At 41.8% G+C, this 17,209-nt stretch overlaps 1 protein-coding gene across 1 annotated transcript; it reads right to left on the bottom strand.

Moving 5' to 3' along the window:
* Positions 1-951: 951 nt before the first annotated feature.
* On the bottom strand, positions 952-14,831 carry LOC103472753 (E3 ubiquitin-protein ligase TRIM39-like). Its single transcript, XM_008422582.3, has 8 exons — positions 14,749-14,831; positions 12,274-12,740; positions 11,993-12,184; positions 11,660-11,755; positions 5,718-5,951; positions 4,307-4,454; positions 3,112-3,138; positions 952-1,914 (listed from the first exon to the last, which is right to left on the bottom strand). Exons 1-8 carry the CDS (start codon positions 14,750-14,752, stop codon positions 1,376-1,378), a joined length of 1,707 nt encoding a protein of 568 aa, XP_008420804.3. The 5' UTR covers positions 14,753-14,831; the 3' UTR covers positions 952-1,375.
* Between the last annotated feature and the right edge of the window lie 2,378 nt (positions 14,832-17,209).

Here is a 17,209-nt window from a genome sequence, read left to right on the forward strand (position 1 = left end):
AAAGTTTTAAGTCATAACCCCAGATCAAACACCTTCGTTTCATTTTCCCATTCCATAAAGCCATCAGGGCATGGAGAGATGAACTGTGAACATGGATGTTTGGATTAAAATCTAAACATGGAAGTGAATGGGTGAACAAACCTGGAAGGCAAAATCCCACGACTCATGTCAAGAAAGTCCATTATCAGAGCATTGATATAGTACGCCATCTACTGGTAACATGCTGAACCACATAGGGGTGGACGCTTAGGAATTTGTCTTTCCATTGTAAGCTTGATGAGTTTGCTCTTGTACTAATCTTAGAATAAGGAAAAATATGTATTTCTCTTTTTAATTCAGAAGTAATCTTTATTTGAAAACTACAGAAAGAAGGTACAAAAAGAATCTGACATAAAATTACAGAACACCCAAACCCCATAAAACAACCACAGCCCAACAATTCTCTCAAATATGTGCAACAATATATTTTGTTCCTTCACTAAGCCCCTGACAGGACTTTAATATACAGAGCCTCCCATGATGATGCATAGCTATGTTACAGGAAGTGGGAGGAGCATTATATAACCCCATTATATAACCCCAGAACATGTCTGACATTGTTTTAATGATGTTTGATGTCAGTGTTGATGCTCCTTTTGGAATTATGGTCAAAACGTTGAAGATTTTCACTAAACAATAATACATTCTTTTAAAAGGTTTTAGGAGGTTTTAATAAGACTTGAATGTTTTCCTTTGTAAAACAAAACCAAATAAACTTCACCTTACACCTTCACCTCTTGCTCCTTGGTCCAGGCATACAGACGATAAGAGATGTTTGTTACTTGTGAACAACGACTTTTAGTTGGCAGAAATTACTCCAGCTCCTTACTAAAACAATCTTTTAGCAGCCCTGCAACCTACTTTTATTTCTACTCATCCCTTCAGTTACTGAACTTTTCATTGATTTTAGTATTTTTATTTTTTTTAGCTGTTTTTGATGTGCCATTGAGATCCTCGGACAAACTCTGATTTTAGCTAAAGGAAGCAGATAAACTGTCAGCTGAACTTTTGGTGCATCAGAACAGTAGCCCCAGATTTTCTTCTAACAGGTTTGTTTTTTTATTATTTTTTTTCTTTTAGCTGAACAGAATAAATGTGTTTGTTAATATTTTTAAAAATCTGTTACTTTAAAGTCTCTGAACACAGTCTTTCCTTCAGCGGAGTAGTGACGCCTCATTAGGTTTCATTGTGGCAGGAGCTCGATTTACTTTTGTCCACCGAGTTGGATGTGAAGTGCTTTGCGATCAAGTGTCATCATCGTAAACTCCTCGGAGATGAGACGACTCCTTCCAACAAAAACAACAGGCCCTCAGTCTACGATCCACTCTCTGACCGCTTAGGTGTGCTTAACTTGTGTTATGATCAAAGGAGAGTTGTTCTTCCCGTCCTGGCTTAGGCAGGGGCTGAAGATCGGGTACACGCTCTCGTTGAACTTATCCATGAAAGTGTAGAGGTGCTGACGTGCCTTCACGTCGTAGAAGGAAAGCTGGCCGGCCTCGTAATCCAAGAAAAGTCCTACTTTGCTGGGATGGGACATCAGCGCCAGCGGCAGGCGAGTCTCAGCGAGCGCCTTCACCTCCCCGTTCTTCAGCCACAGGCACCAGTAGCCGCCCTCAGGGTTCAGCTTGATTTCGCCCTTGCGACGAGCCGTAGCGCACGCCACGCCGAGCGTCCAGGCCGTCTTGCGCCCGACTTCCACCTCCCAGTAGTGGCGGCCGGAGTGGATGCTCTCTCGGGCCAGGACGAAGAGGGCCGGGTTGAAGCGCTTCGGACCCTCGGAGAGGGAAACCTTGTGCTCTTCGTATTTGACCTGCTGACCTTCATGAGTAACGACCAGGTTCTTTTGGGCTGTGGACGGGTCCAAAACAACTTCACCTAGAAAGGAAAGGATAAAGCAGGGTAAGACGGTGACCAAGCATTTATTTTTTTTCACAAGTTGCATTTCCATTAACCCTAAAATTGAGCAAATTGAAATTATGATAATAAATTTGCTTAGCACAACAATTTTGGAAAGAACTCCCATTTTTTGCTAAAATGTTTTTGTGCTAGTATGAGGTGATTTTTGTTGTTTTTTTTTTGTTTTGGTCAAAGCGAAATAAATGTATTTCACAAAAGTCCAACAGAAACACTTTTTGCATCACACAAGTCACATGCTCAACAGCCGGATATTACATTTGGTGAAAACTATGTAGGTGACGGGAAGTCGTAGGAGGATGATGTGTTTTTGTTCTGATCGCTAATAGATGACGAGTACTAGCTCACGTAACTATACGAGATAAACGTTTACATCCATCACAGCCAAGATTTTTAATTACTCATCGTATAAACAAGCTTACTCATTTGTGATTTTAATTCAATTTCATTTAATGGAAACACTGCAATTGTGAAATTTAATTTTTTTTTTTTACATTAGCAGAACATAGAGAAATATTTGTGCACATTTGTAATGGAAATGCAGACACATATAATCAAACGTTGGATTCAAATATATTGAATTTATATGTATTTTCTCAAAAGGGAACCCTTGTAAAAATCAGACCTTTGCTCTACACTGTTTGCTTCATACAGAGCGTCAGGGATTCTCATCTATTGAGAAACAATTGCTGCCTAGAGGCATAGACTCTGTTGAGGTTTTAAATTTTACCCAGTCGCAAACGTTTGTCTGTGACGTATATAATGTGGCAGTTTGACGCTATCACCAACAGAATGGCTTTGTTCACTTCATCCACTGCCTTTGCTAAAACTGCAGGCAGACTTCAATTCTAAAACAATGTCATTGTTCACAACTTCTTCTGTTCACCTATTGGCCTGGTTGAAAATCTACTGGAGAAATCCACTTCAATGGGAGAAATCCCAGACGGAGCAAAGAAGAGAGATAAAAACTGAGCGGAATTGAGTAGGAAGGCAATGGTCAGTCAATCAGGTTTTAGTTGGATTGAGGTCACATGGGATAGAAAGTGGCTCCATCTTGTGGGCATTCAGAGAACTGAACATCACAGGAGTTAAGAACCTCAAGACACATTTTATGCACCAACATGTGCAGAAAAAAAAATGCTGAAGGGGATTACTCACTGGCATAGTTTTGCACCTTCCGGATCTCTGAAAGGAATAAAAACAAGAGACAAAGCATGAGAGAGGAAATAAGTCAACACGTCATCAAGCATAACAAGTTGAAGCTAAAGCAGATGGTTCATGCTCGTGTTAACCATGATGCTTGGGTCTGGAGCTGGAGATGCTCCAGCCATGTGCTGCTGTCACGGCTCTGCTGCAGCATCGACGCACTCTCCATCTGTCCAGTCATCTTGGATGTGTAAAACGCAACGATGAATCACTCTCCTATTCTGGAAAGCGCATCCGCTGACCTACATATGCCTGATTTCACATTTGCATAGACCAAGTTGTCTGTATCAGACAAGGGATTATGAGGTTTCTGGGATATTTGCATAGAAATCAAGACGGGAACATGGCAAAGGATGTAAAATCTAACAGACTTAATGTAGATTTTTGTTGTTGCTTTGTTTCATCAGGTTATTCCTAACCTTTTTCTGGAAGAATGCATCCATATCTACTTTAACTTGTTCACATTTTGTCACATTGCAGTTAAACACTTTTAGAGATTTTATGTGACAGAAAAACACAACTCAACATAATTGTGAAGTGGAAAGAAAAATGTACATTATTTTCAACTATTTTTACGAATAAATACGAAGAGCGTTTTGTACATTTGTGTCATTAATCGGATTAATCGTCATCTAATTTAGTCATTGGTTAATCATCAACTGGAGCACACAAATTCAGAAAAAGGGTATTTGCTGAAAAAACAACATAATCAGAGAAGTAATTAAGTCAACTGTGCAAAATATACATCTTGCGTTTAATAAAAAATTCCTCCACAGGCCATCTAAAATCAGATGGTATGAAGTGGTATTTATGCTAAATTGATGTAATAACTATTGAATAGTGAATAAAAAAACATTCTAAAAGTTGAATTTTCTTGACATATTTTGTAGCATTGTCCCAAACTTTGTAGCAATTCTACAAAGTTCCTAAACTTGGGAAAGTTTGGGAACCCCTGTTCCATGACACAACCCTGCCTTAAGCAACAATCTTATATTTGAATAGAAATGAATTGGTGTTTGAGTTTGCCATGTGAAAACAATCTAAATCGCTGCCTAAAATAGAACAAAACAAACTTTTTATTCTTCCATATGACCAGTAGTTTGTTTTCATATTTCAAACTCGGTCGGTTTGACGGTGACTCGCTCACCTTTTGCGTAAAGCCTCTTAAGCTCGTCCTGAAATTTCTCGATGAGGCCGCTGACAGAGGAGCGGAGCGTTCCCAGGTAGATATCGGTGTTTATGCTGACCCCCGACCAATCGGTGTGCTCCGGCGAGTGGGACAGCGTGGCCAGGTTCTGTGGAAAATAGAACGGCGAGATGAAATGAAAATTTAATGAGCCTCCAGGGTGAGGTAGAGAGGAGAAGGAAGTCTGCAGTAAAAAAAAAAAAAGAACAAGCTGCACTAAAAACGACGACGTGGAGCTTATTTAGTGTCCTCTTGATCTTAGAAGCTTAACGGAGGGAAGAAGGCTTGTTTGTGAATTTTATGCTTTACACCTTTGCTTTCCCAGTGTGAACAATATTCCAGGCTGCTAACTTCAAAGACTTCTTTTATGTCCGATACAGCCCCTGTTTTATTCACATGAAAAGTCCTGGAATAAAGAGGCGAGGGAGGGATAACATGCTCTGTCGGTTCATAGAGGTTTTTGATGTTGTGTGTCTGAACTCCTAAAGCAACCACAACTGATTGTCCTCCAGGTAGCTGGCTCTAACGGTAGATTTGGCTGGATAATTTGCACTTGACAAACAATTTTCTTTTTTAATACTTCCAGGGTGTCAGTGCATCCTTAAACAGTGTTAAATTCATCTATATAAAATTGAGGCCTTAAAATGTCTTAAATTCACTTAAAGAAAAGTAAGTTTGCCCTAAATACGTTAACATCTTAAACTTGACAGGACTATTTGATTAACCTTTCTGTCAGGCAAAAGTTTGAGTCGCACACAGACATCTTCACTGAGTGACTCTAGATGGTAGAGTCACTCAGTGCTAGATAGTTAGATTGCTAGATAGTTAGCAAGCTAACATCCCCTTGCTAACTATCTAGCAAGGTGATGTTAGCTAGCTAGCTAGTTATCGATAGGTCTCTAGTTAGATAGTTGGCTCCTAAGTAGATAGTACTGGTAACTCACTGCTAGATGGAAAAAATGGATATTTGGTTATCAAGCTAAATATCCTTGCTAGCTAACTAGACATCTACCTAGTCTCTAGATGCCTAGTTAGCTAACTAACTGTTAAGTACTAGTAACTTGCTGCTAAGATATTAGATGGAAAGGATAGCCAGTTATAGTTATCTAGCTAAATGACCTTGCTAGCTAGGTAGGTAGATAAGATAGTTATTGATGGTTATCTAGACACTTGTTTGCGTCTATCATGTGTAATTAAAAAAATTTGCCAGTTGACTGGATGAAATTCATACATTTCTTTGAAGACAAGTCTTAAATTGCATTCATAATGTTCTTCAAAAGTCTTAAATTTGACCTGTAGAAACATGCAGAAATGTTGAATTCATCAAAGGAGGCACTAGTTATTTTGTGATTTCCTGGGAAGTCTTGACTACCTGCAGGAAGACCACTTTGTCCTTGGTGTGTGCGTGGGCCTCCAGCTCATTGCTCCTCCTCCTCAGCTGGCTCAGCTCGTTCTCCAGACTCCTGGCCAGCTCCTGGGCGTGGCGCTCCGCCTCCCGCTCCCTTGCGGTGATCAGCTCCACCATCTCAGCCTGACTCTGCTCCACCAGCTTCTGCAGTGCGCCGTACACCTGCCAGCTGTCCTCGAGCTCCTTCTGAGAGCTGGCCTGCAAAATACGTAAATGTTGTCTTGTGAAAGATGAGAAAGACCCAGAGGGTGTCAAAATGATGTCTGTGTTTTGGAGGTATGACTTGGGTCTTGGCAGACTTGAGTAGGGATGCAGGATATATTTTTATTGGCCCGAAGTTAGCCATTTCTCAACATGTCAATGTCGACTGGGCCAATATTAACAATCAATGTTTTTCTATCTTGATGGTCTTGTTGGGTATCTTGTTGTTCATGATACCCAACTTGGGGTGTCTTGGGGGTTGGTCATGTGGTATTTGATTGGTTATGTGACAGGTATAGTGCTACAGCGCAGAATTGTAGGATTACTAGAGAAACTATTTGCATTTGTTTTATATTTTTCTTGCCAAAAATAAGTCTCTGTTTTAGTTTCTCTTACAGTGAAACCGAAAAGAGTATTTATGGTTATGTATTTTTTGTCTTAAAAAAATATTTTTCACTTTTTAACTGGATGTAACTTTTTTCTATGGATATAAATGGGAACAAAGCTCCTAATCTTTGTCATTTTTATGCTAACTTCTTTAATTTTATTTGTCAACCAAACTACTAATTTAACAGGAAGGCTTAAGAAGCTTCCAAATATTTAGTTTTATTATTATTAGTAGTAGTAGTATTGTCATTTCAAATTTTGTCTTCCCAAAAACCCAGTTCATTTCTGGTTTGTCCTAATACATGACATGAGAAAAGCTTCAGTCTTCAAAAGAAATTAGAAGCAAATGTATATAATTTAAAACTAAAACTGAAAAGATACCAAGAAAATGTTATCTTTTCTGCTATTTTTAGCACAATAAATTTGAATCTGCTGTATCCTTCAGGTTGAAATAAAACCATATAATCTTGGTCAAAGCCAGGGCGTGAAATGTAGGTCATATTTCCTGAGTCAGTCACTGAGAGTCTGTCTGCCAGTCACTGTTCAACCGGACAGGCGGGTTGTGTTTTCCCCGAGCCCCGACAGAAATCCCAAATAGCTTTCCACTCCCGAATTTCTCTCTGTATCAGTGTGAATTTCTTGATCCCAGAAACATTTTAATCCGAACAGCAGGTAGGGAATAAAAGCAAAATCAATACTTGGGTATTGCTTTTACTAAGCAATACCCAAGTGATGTTAGCTATCCTATTCAGAAAGATCACAAAGAGCAGTTTGCCCCAACATAAGATTCATTCGTCTAAGAGTGTTAAATGTACCAGAAAAGGTTCTAAACATGAACAGATACACTCACACACAGCCGGGTGTGTACAGTAAACATAAAGACATTGAGGCTATATTCACCTGTAGTAACTTAATACTAACTGTATTTGACAAAGCAAAACATGAAGCAAAGAGTTTCAGTAAACCTGCTACATGTTAGCTTTCACCTAATCAAGACGTAAAGCTGAAATACGCTGCAAAAAGAAATATGAGAATTATATTTACAAATAGTCTGATAAACCGCTTCCTCTTGTAACATTTGAAAACGGGACACTGAATACATTTTAATGTTTGGCCAACTACATTTTTATCCACTTATATGACCATCATGTAAACAATTCAGGCATGTAATCTTCTACACCTTTATTTCTTCTCCCAAACTATTATCCATTAAGTATTCACGGGTAAAAGCAGCGCGTGAGAATACGAATGGTAAAGCATTTACACCGGTCCCACTGGTTGGACGGTGTTGGACAGGCACCGGAGTCCATGTGGGCGAGAAAAACAAACAAACCGGAGAGAGAGCGCGGACAACGTCGTGAACAGGAATGTCTTTCCTATTCTCTGCCAAAGTGAAGTACAGAATGAAGGGGTCAAACGGGTACTGTGGGGTATTTATCAGCTCGTGGTTAATAATCCAGCCTTGAACTGAGAGGCATTGGTGAAGCGCTTGAGCTTTGAAAGATTAAAAGCACTTCATTACAGACAGGGTAAATATTTAACAGCCACTGGGAACAGGTTGAGGATTGAATCTGATTGGCTGTAAAAAAAACAAACACTGGTTTTGTCATGGGGAGGGTTGGAGGCGCTGGGAACGAACGCTCAGGGAGCCGACGGTGAGTAGATCTGCGTTTATTTTTCATCGTACACAGATGACTGAGGTCAGATACAAGAGAACCACTTGCAGAGTCTTCCTCAAAAACAAAAACTAAACTCGGAGGTACCTTCTTTCTCTGACGGTACTGACGGTTCAGACGACGATCCAGCGCCACACAATGGTGCACGCCGACTTAAATTACCAGGGGAACAGGTGAACGAGATCATCAATCAACAGAGGGTAAATGACAAGAATAACAGAAACACAGAATGAACCCCTAAACGTAGAATGAGAATACAGAAATAAACCCAAAAGAACTGACATCATGACAGAATCCCCCCCTTAAGGGCGGATACCAGACGCCCAAACAAAAGAAACAAACAATGATCATCCGAACCCCACTAATTGGAAGAAAGAACCAAGTCCAAAGCGACCCAAAACTGACGTGGGGCAGAGCAAAAAACAAAAAACACTGTCACAGAGACAGACCTAAGAAAACCCCCCAAGAGTCCGTGAACCGGAAAATCAACATGTTGATTCCACAGAACTAAAACGCGGACCCGGGCATTGGTCCGTCTCAGGTCGGGCGGACGGCCTGGCCGCCATCGTGATGCCCAAAGTCCTTCCGGTGGTCGACCCAGACGTCGACGCCAGATTCGCCTAACCTCAGGCGACCAGCCCGGCAGTCGACGTGAGGTCCGACCGCGTACTGCACAGCGAAATCCATAGAGCAGACGGCGTCCCCAAGCCGTTTGAGGACCACGACCCACCCTCGCCCGTGCGGGCTCAATGCGGTCATCTAAAGCTGCAATGTCCACTGGCCCCGAAACTAGCCTCCTCGAACCGGATGGCAAGAATCTGGGGATCACTTGAAATCCCGGAGCTAGAAGGTCAGAGAACTCCGGAGCCTGTGGACCCTCGGGACGACTCGAGGTCTCAGGCTCAGGGCCACAGTTCTCCAAGGAAGATGACCGGGAACTTGGAACATCCAGGAGTTCCGGAACAGGATCGCAGGACCCCACTGGAACAGGTAAGGGCTCCCGAAGACCCCGAACCTTCGGATCAGGATCTCTGAACTCCTCTGGCACAGGTAGAAGCTCAGGAACCCCCGTCAACTCTGGAACAGGGTCACGGAACTCCCTCGGCGCAGGTAAGAACGCCAAATCCGATCGAAACTCCAGATCAGGATTTAGGAGCAGCTCAGGAACGGTCTCGAATACCGGAAATGCTGGGGCAGGATTCTCAATCCCCTCCGGCACAAACTGGAACACTGGAACTGTAGGAAACTCCGGCACAGACTGGAACACTGGAACTGTAGGAAACTCCGGCACAGACTGGAACACTGGAACTGTAGGAAACTCCGGCACAGACTGGAACACTGGAACTGTAGGAAACTCCGGCACAGACTGGAACACTGGAACTGTAGGAAACTCCGGAGCAGACTGGAACACTGGAACTGTAGGAAACTCCGGAGCAGACTGGAACTCTGGAACTGCTGGAAACTCCGGCACAGACTGGAACTCTGGAACTGCTGGAAACTCCGGAGCAGGATTCTCAATCCTCTCCGACACAGACTGGAACTCTGGAACTACTGGAAACTCCGGAGCAGGATTCTCAATCCTCTCCGACACAGACTGGAACTCTGGAACTACTGGAAACTCCGGAGCAGGATTCACAATCCTCTCCGACACAGACTGGAACTCTGGAACTACTGGAAACTCCGGAGCAGGATTCACAATCCTCTCCGACACAGACTGGAACTCTGGAACTGCTGGAAACTCCGGAGCAGGATTCTCAATCCTCTCCGACTCAGACTGGAACTCTGGAACTACTGGAAACTCCGGAGCAGGATTCTCAATCCTCTCCGACTCAGACTGGAACTCTGGAACTACTGGAAACTCCGGAGCAGGATTCTCAATCCTCTCCGACTCAGACTGGAACACTGGAACTGCTGGGAACTCCGGAGCAGGATTCTCAATCCTCTCCGACTCAGACTGGAACAGTTCCAATAGGACCCCATAGAGAAAACCCACCAGGAGCCTCCCACCATCTTCATTACAGGAGGGCTCGTCTCCCCCACCTTCGCGGAAGTGGTGCGAAGCGTCGGGGTAGGTATTCAGTCCCAACCCACTCGATGAGACTGGAGCCAGTGATGAGGTGGCAAGCGGCTCAGGTAAGTTGTACTCTGGAACCCTCAACCCGGCGGCCCGGGCAGGGAAACTCGAGGCCGCAGCGGCCCCTCGGGGGAGAGACCCTGCAGCGTGAGGTGTCGGCTCAGGTCGACGAACAGATCGTGTCCGTCCTCCTTCAGACGACCAGGGGACACCCCACGGAAAAAAGTCCTCTCGGTCCCCGTAGAAAAATCCCCACAACTCATCCTCCCCCAGCCGTGGAGGAGAACATGAGCGCGGAGTATGGCTGGATCGTACTGTCATGGGGAGGGTTGGAGGCGCTGGGAACGAACGCTCAGGGAGCCGACGGTGAGTAGATCTGCGTTTATTTTTCATCGTACACAGATGACTGAGGTCAGATACAAGAGAACCACTTGCAGAGTCTTCCTCAAAAACAAAAACTAAACTCGGAGGTACCTTCTTTCTCTGACGGTACTGACGGTTCAGACGACGATCCAGCGCCACACAATGGTGCACGCCGACTTAAATTACCAGGGGAACAGGTGAACGAGATCATCAATCAACAGAGGGTAAATGACAAGAATAACAGAAACACAGAATGAACCCCTAAACGTAGAATGAGAATACAGAAATAAACCCAAAAGAACTGACATCATGACAGGTTTATATTATGCGTGGGCCGGCATGAGATTCTCACGTTAGGATAGAAGGTTAAAATGAAAACATGATTTAACTGCTTTTTTAAAAACAAAAAAAGTCAACAAAAATGTATTGTTCCTAAAAATCTAATGCTGATAGTGCAGCAAAAATATGGGGTAAAGAACTTAATTTAGCATAGACTAGTATACCTTTTTGTTGTTGCAAAGTTTGCCAAAACACAACCTTTGGAAGAAACATTGTTTTGTTCTGTGTGACGAAAAATATTTCCAAACTTTGATACTTGTGTTTCTATGAAGTGATGGAAAACTCTAGCTGTCTTTACCCAGCTGACTAATAGTACATGCAACGGGTGGGGGAGGGGCAGTCCTACATTCCTCAGTTTCATACTGCAGGTTAAAAGAGAAACTCCAGTGAGCGTGACCTGTTCTCTGGCATCTTATTAGGAAGACTTTAAACTGCCGGAACCTTGTGGCGGTAAATTTTAGCAGTATTGATGACTTATTAAAGCCTCGGCTTTAGTTCACACAATCCCCAGTACTTGGAAATGTTACTTCAAGTTATACAAAAATTCCAGGTCTGGTTGCTCTTTACCAGTGGGCACATTTCGGCTATTTGCAGAGCAAATGTTTTGTTGAGCGTTTTTGCTAACTTTGAAAACATTTAGCGCGCTTAACTTCCCCTAAATAAATTATAAAGCCCTAATTTTCTTGGTTACGTTGTAAGCTTTCCGTTCAATACAATTCAACATCTGCATTGAAAATTTGGTTATTGAAAATTTGAATTTCTATTATCCTATACCATAGAAATCCAAGATCTTCTAAATTCCAAAGGCAAGATGTTGGTTTTTATTACATTAATCCACGAACATATTCATTGTGCAGTGGACTCACCTTGATGACCTTGATGGATTGCTTGATCTCTTCCAGTTTCTTGGCTCGTTCTTTGATTAAGTTTTTCAACACTGACCTCTTCTTTCCCAGATTGGTCTGAGAGAGGGAAAACGGAGGATTTTGGTTGTTAAAATCGGTTGTCAACCTGCTAATTGACAGTCGGTCTTTAATGTTAATCTGAGTAAGAAGTTTATATCAGCAGCAATAAGTCACCGCTGTCTTATCTTATCTTGTCAAATTGGCAGCCTCAGCACTTGGACTGCATACCTTCTGTAACCTCAAGATTATATAATACACCTTCAGCTATAACAGGAGAAAATGGCTACAGCTCACCATCTTTTTCTTAAACTCTTGGTCGACGGAAATGATGTCGTGGGATTTGTGTGTGACCTCGGCGCAAGCCTTGCAGATGCATGTGTGGTCGGTGCAGCAGTACACTTCCAGGAGGCGTTCGTGTTTCTTGCAGATCTTTTCCTCCAGGTGGAAGGTGGGTTCAATCAGACAATGTGAAGTCAGAGTCTTGACCTACAGCGCGGAGTTGTGGAAGGAAATATCTGTTAATGAGTGGACAAAGGTAGTCATGACTACAGGTAGAGGTAGATGTGAAGACAGACCTTCTTGTGATGCCTCAAATGGGCCTCGCAGTAGGATCCAGGGCAGTTCACGCAAGACTTCAGAGCTTTCAGCTTCCTTCCGATGCAGGCATCGCATGGAACATCGCCGGGTTGGGCGAACTCTCCGGTGTCCTGCGCTGGAGAGCTGCTGTGACCCAGGTCTGAGCTCATAGTCATTGAGCCCCCTCGTGAGGGGTTTCCCGAGGCACCACCAGAGATCACCAGACCCTGGAACTGGGAGGATATTTCGGCCAGGACCCGGTTGACGCTCATTTCTGGTCTTCTGGAGTAGCTCTTCTTGCACATGGGGCACGAGAACTTCTTGCTGTGGTTCCAGTAGCCCTGTAGGCAGGCCTTGCAGAAGCTGTGACCGCAGGGTGTAGATACGGGCTCCACAAATATTTCCAGGCATATGGAGCAGGTGAACTGGTCCTCGGTGAGGGCCCGGCCACTCGGAGAGTTGATACCTGGGAGACGGAACAAATGGAAAGGTTTCAATACTTTGGGGATACTGCTTATGAGTAAAGGTCTTTTAAGGGAAAGTGAGAAATATCTCCAATTTTTGTAGCAGTTGGGGGTGTTATGTGGTTGATTCCAGATGATTTTTGGGATCTACCAATAAAGGGTGTTTCAAAACAAAGCTTAATTAAATGTGTTCACAAAATTCATCCCGAAGAATGAATCTTGTTTTTGATTTGTCAAAATTAGCCAGTATAGACGCTGGTGAAGATGTTTTACGCAAAAACATCAACTTTAATGTTAAGTTGACAAAAGTCGCCCATAGAAATTATGACGTTTCTAGATTGTTGTTTTTACACCTGCAGTCATGATGACTAATAAACACGTCTGGGAACTTCACTGAAACTGCCCATTAAAAATAACAAAACCATGAGGCTGAGCCGTCAGTCATGTTGTTATTTTTGTGAATAATCTCTCATGGTTATGACATTTTTTGACCTATTTGGCAACTATACATTTCAGTTAATTAAGAAATTTTTACTTTTACTTTTACCATTTCCTTCCTTTTGGTTCCATGCAAGCATCAATAAATATGGATACATTTTGAAAATATGATTAAATCCCATCACTGTGTCCAGCTTAGTGATTTAAAAAACACACTTCTTTATATTATTTGTATCCTAAGGAAGCCTATTTAAAAGTAAGTAGCTTGTCAAGTTGCCTAGAAAAATCAGCAAAGAATTTAGAAATACTTTTTTGTCTTCAATTTTATCACAACTTCCACAAAACTATCATAACATTTAAAGTATACAGTAGAATAATTGTCTAACAAATGCAAAATTTTCTATAACGTGTCACTTAAAACCTGAAACTTATTCAACTGGAGCTTTTTTGTGGTGCAAAACCTATTTATGAATTATAAAGGCCTCATTTCCTATCATTCCTTTGCCTTGAACAGAGTCATTCTTCCCTTAGCTGAATATTTTTGGTGAATTAAAAACATATATATTTACAAATGCTGAAATCCGATGCACAATTTAATTTACGTGTACATGATTTTCTAGAAAATGCCATTGTACTCATGTTTTGTTGAATGTGGTTTCAATCTTCACATCCGCATGTCGACTTCTGGAATATGACAGCAGTGTCTCTTGTTGAAACCAAAATACCTTTAAGTCTTGTAAAAACATTATTTATGGAAGTCACATGTTCATATGTCTTCATAGTTGATGACAAGTAGATGTTAGATTATTTTAAATCTTAGTAAAAAGAATGAAAGATCTCAGAATAATACTTAAAGTGAAGTACAATTGACTTTTCTTTCATCTTTTTGCAAACTCTCATTTTGTGCCTTAACATGAAACTTTCCACATTAGCCCTCCATCGGTGGCTTGCACTAATCGTTCACACGCCGTTGAACATCCTATCTGAATGTAAATTGCTCAAACCAGCCATACCGCACTAGAAATGGGTCGTATCTCCTGAACAAACATCCCGATTTCTGTAGCTGCAAGTCTAAAACACGAACATCCACACATGTGGGGACAAACGGCTAATGTGAGATTAAGGAAAGATAAGGAAAGCCCTGGACTGAGTTTCATAACAGATTTTGTGACGTGATGTGAATGACGTGTAACTGAGAATTCTTACTTCCCTGGAGGTTTTTTAAAAGTCACTCTGTCCCGTGGAGGGAGAGAAATGATCTAAGGAATGCAGACAATCTGGACCTTCTACCCCCACAGCTCCTGCTTTGGCTTCAGGAGAAACACGCACTTACAGACAAAACATCTACTGCCGCCTAAACCACATCATCAGACTGCAAGTCAAATCGAGACACCTCTAAGTCAGAATCTTCTGATTTTGGGCAGAATAAACAAATACTTGATATTTAACTACCAATAAAATAGTTATGAAACAAAAAGGTTTAGTCAAGGTTTGTGTCATAACTATTGTCTCAAATTTCCCTTGAAACATAAAACTGAGTTAAGAAAACATGGATGTCAAAGTAGAACTTACTCATGTTTTTTTATTTTGTCTCTGACGTGGAGCGCCCCAGTCCTTCACCTCCACCAGCCTCCTGTGAATCTGAGAGCAACAGGTGCAGTCGCAGCTCTTCCTGAAACCTGACGTGGCCCCTCCCACTTTCAGTGTGGCACACCCAAACTTGTCTGTCTTTTGTTATCTTGGCAGAGTAAACACTCAAAGCCCTAAAACCAGACGGGTGGTTTCTGCATTGTTTGACTAGAGCTTAATCTGTGAAGAACCATGACTCTGGAGCCTTTCTTTTTACGTCTGCTCAGTGTCTGGTGGGTTTACTGTATTATTGGCTCCCCTGATAAAGATGTGCAACAAAAAACCTGAACCAAATTAATCTTTTAAGGCAGCAGGATCATTTTATGAAGAATCATGGTAGAAATAATTAAATTAAACGTCCCTGTTTAAATTAACTGAAGCTTTTTTTAAAAAAAAATAAAAAATCTACTTTACTTTCTAAATCAGTTTTTCACTGATTTCACTGAAGGAAAGGAAAGCATAATTCTCAGTTACCGTCGCAGAACTTCAGATATTAAACATGGATAGGCATGACTTCTATAGTCGTAATGTGATCATTTTTATCTTTTTTGCCTTGTTTTGTAATCATTTCAGAAGATTTTCATTTTGAAGTCATATGTTTGGTAACGTGTCTGAGATTTTTACATTTTTTGTGAAGGTGAAGAAGCAAATCTTGGCCTCTCTTTAAAAGAGAAACATCTGTCCCCTTTTAATAATTCACAAACACGCCAACCCCTCGGAGGACGAGATGAAAGCGTGAAGGGGAACCGGTCTGAACTGAGGCGAAGTACATCTTCCCGTCCCTGTGACTCGGAGGCCACGTGTCGTTCTTATAGGTTGAAGAACCAAATGTGACTCACGGCAGCTGTCTTCTTGTTGAACACATTCCCGTCTTACCTCGGTCGCTGATGAGTTTGTTTTGCAAAAAACTCGTCATCTAAACGAACCAAATAAATCAAACGCATGTCAAATCCAACCTCCAATAATTTTATAGGACATGCAGTATCATCAGAGTTGCCCACGTAGTGGTTGGTTACCTTGGCAACCAATACAACTAAGTGAAAACTTAAGGTGTGTTAAGCTAGCACGTTTTGTTTTCACACACTGAAGTCTCGGCCCGCTCATCTGTTGATGAAACCAGGCTGTGAAAATTGATGTAGCATTACTCTCTCTGAAATATTTTAACAGTTTAATTAAAACCTACTCAGCTTCTGTTGAGTTATTTGGTTTGTCTGTTCACATCCTTTTCTTTAGATGAAACATAAAGGTCAAAACCAATCTGTTTAAACATCTGACTTAAGAGTTTGCATTCCATTTGAGAACAGGCTACTGATAGTGTAAAGCTCAATCACATTAGAGGCGAGAATCTTAAACATGGACTATAGTCAATGTTCATGGATCATAGTCTCCTCCTAGGGAGTCCTAGAAGAAGCTGGATTAGAGGGTAAGGATTCGAGGCAAGGATTTGTGGAGAGTATGACCAATTAAAATTGTTACTGAGTTGGAGACGGAAAGATGGGGATACCAGAAGACTTGAGATTGAGATTTTAGTTGCACTTTGTGGATAGGTATGAAAAGGTGTATGAACACAGGTTCATTTGTTACCATTTCATAAATGTTTCAATTTTAAATGATATACATATTTTTTATAAATGGAAAATATTTTTTTTTCAGTTTATGCCATTTTAGAAGGGTTGCAGGCTGCCATTCTGAATTTTTACCACTAGTGGGCAGCCTAGCGCTGACAATGGTACAAACTCTGTGTTGTGTCAATGCACTTTACATTCATGAAGCATTTTTTAGCCTATATGGGAACTGAAGCTGTTGCCCATAGCAGCAATTTAGCACAACAAAGCAAAACTGAGAAATCCTCCTGTTATTTGCAGACAGTTTACACCAAGAAACAACGCTTTCAAGGCACAAACACGTTTTTTTTCTCTTTTAATGCAACTGCAGCAAACTGCGAGGCGCTGAGTCCTTACCTAAGTTTTGTGATTTAACAGATAGCTCTCTTTGTTGCACTGCTCCATCAATAATGCAGAAGGGTTATCCTCACATCACCGGTTGATTGATGCTTTTTACTGTCAACATATGTCTCCCCAGCTCTGCTTATACATTTCCAATATTCGTTTGTGTACTTTATGCTTTATAATTCAGGTTATTTTTGGCGGTTAGTGATCACTGTGAGGTCTTGAATGCACATTTTCCCCTATAGGGGACATTTATCTGGGGGAGTTCCTGATTTTCAGGGTGGCCCCTAAAGCAAACCCACTGCAGAGATTATGTCGCATCAGCTCCAGTTTCTTGGAGTGTGTGTGTGTGTTGGTGGGGGGGATTCTGCTTTCTCTCCCTGCGTCACTCAAGGTAAATATATTCCTCCCTTCATTTCCTCCCTCCCTCTCTCTCTCTTTCTCTCCGGCAGTTC

The sequence above is a fragment of the Poecilia reticulata genome, chromosome 18, assembly GCF_904066995.2.
Source record: "Poecilia reticulata chromosome 18, P_reticulata-male-v2, whole genome shotgun sequence".
Lineage (NCBI taxonomy): Eukaryota > Metazoa > Chordata > Actinopteri > Cyprinodontiformes > Poeciliidae > Poecilia > Poecilia reticulata.

Excerpts from the sequence above, each read along its gene's own strand:
- LOC103472753 (XM_008422582.3), bottom strand. Across the intron at positions 12,185-12,273 it reads ATTTGAGGCATCACAAGAAG|GTCAAGACTCTGACTTCACA; the intron begins GTCTGTCTTCAC and ends TCCGCGCTGTAG. Across the intron at positions 3,139-4,306 it reads TAAGAGGCTTTACGCAAAAG|AGATCCGGAAGGTGCAAAAC; the intron begins GTGAGCGAGTCA and ends TATTCCTTTCAG.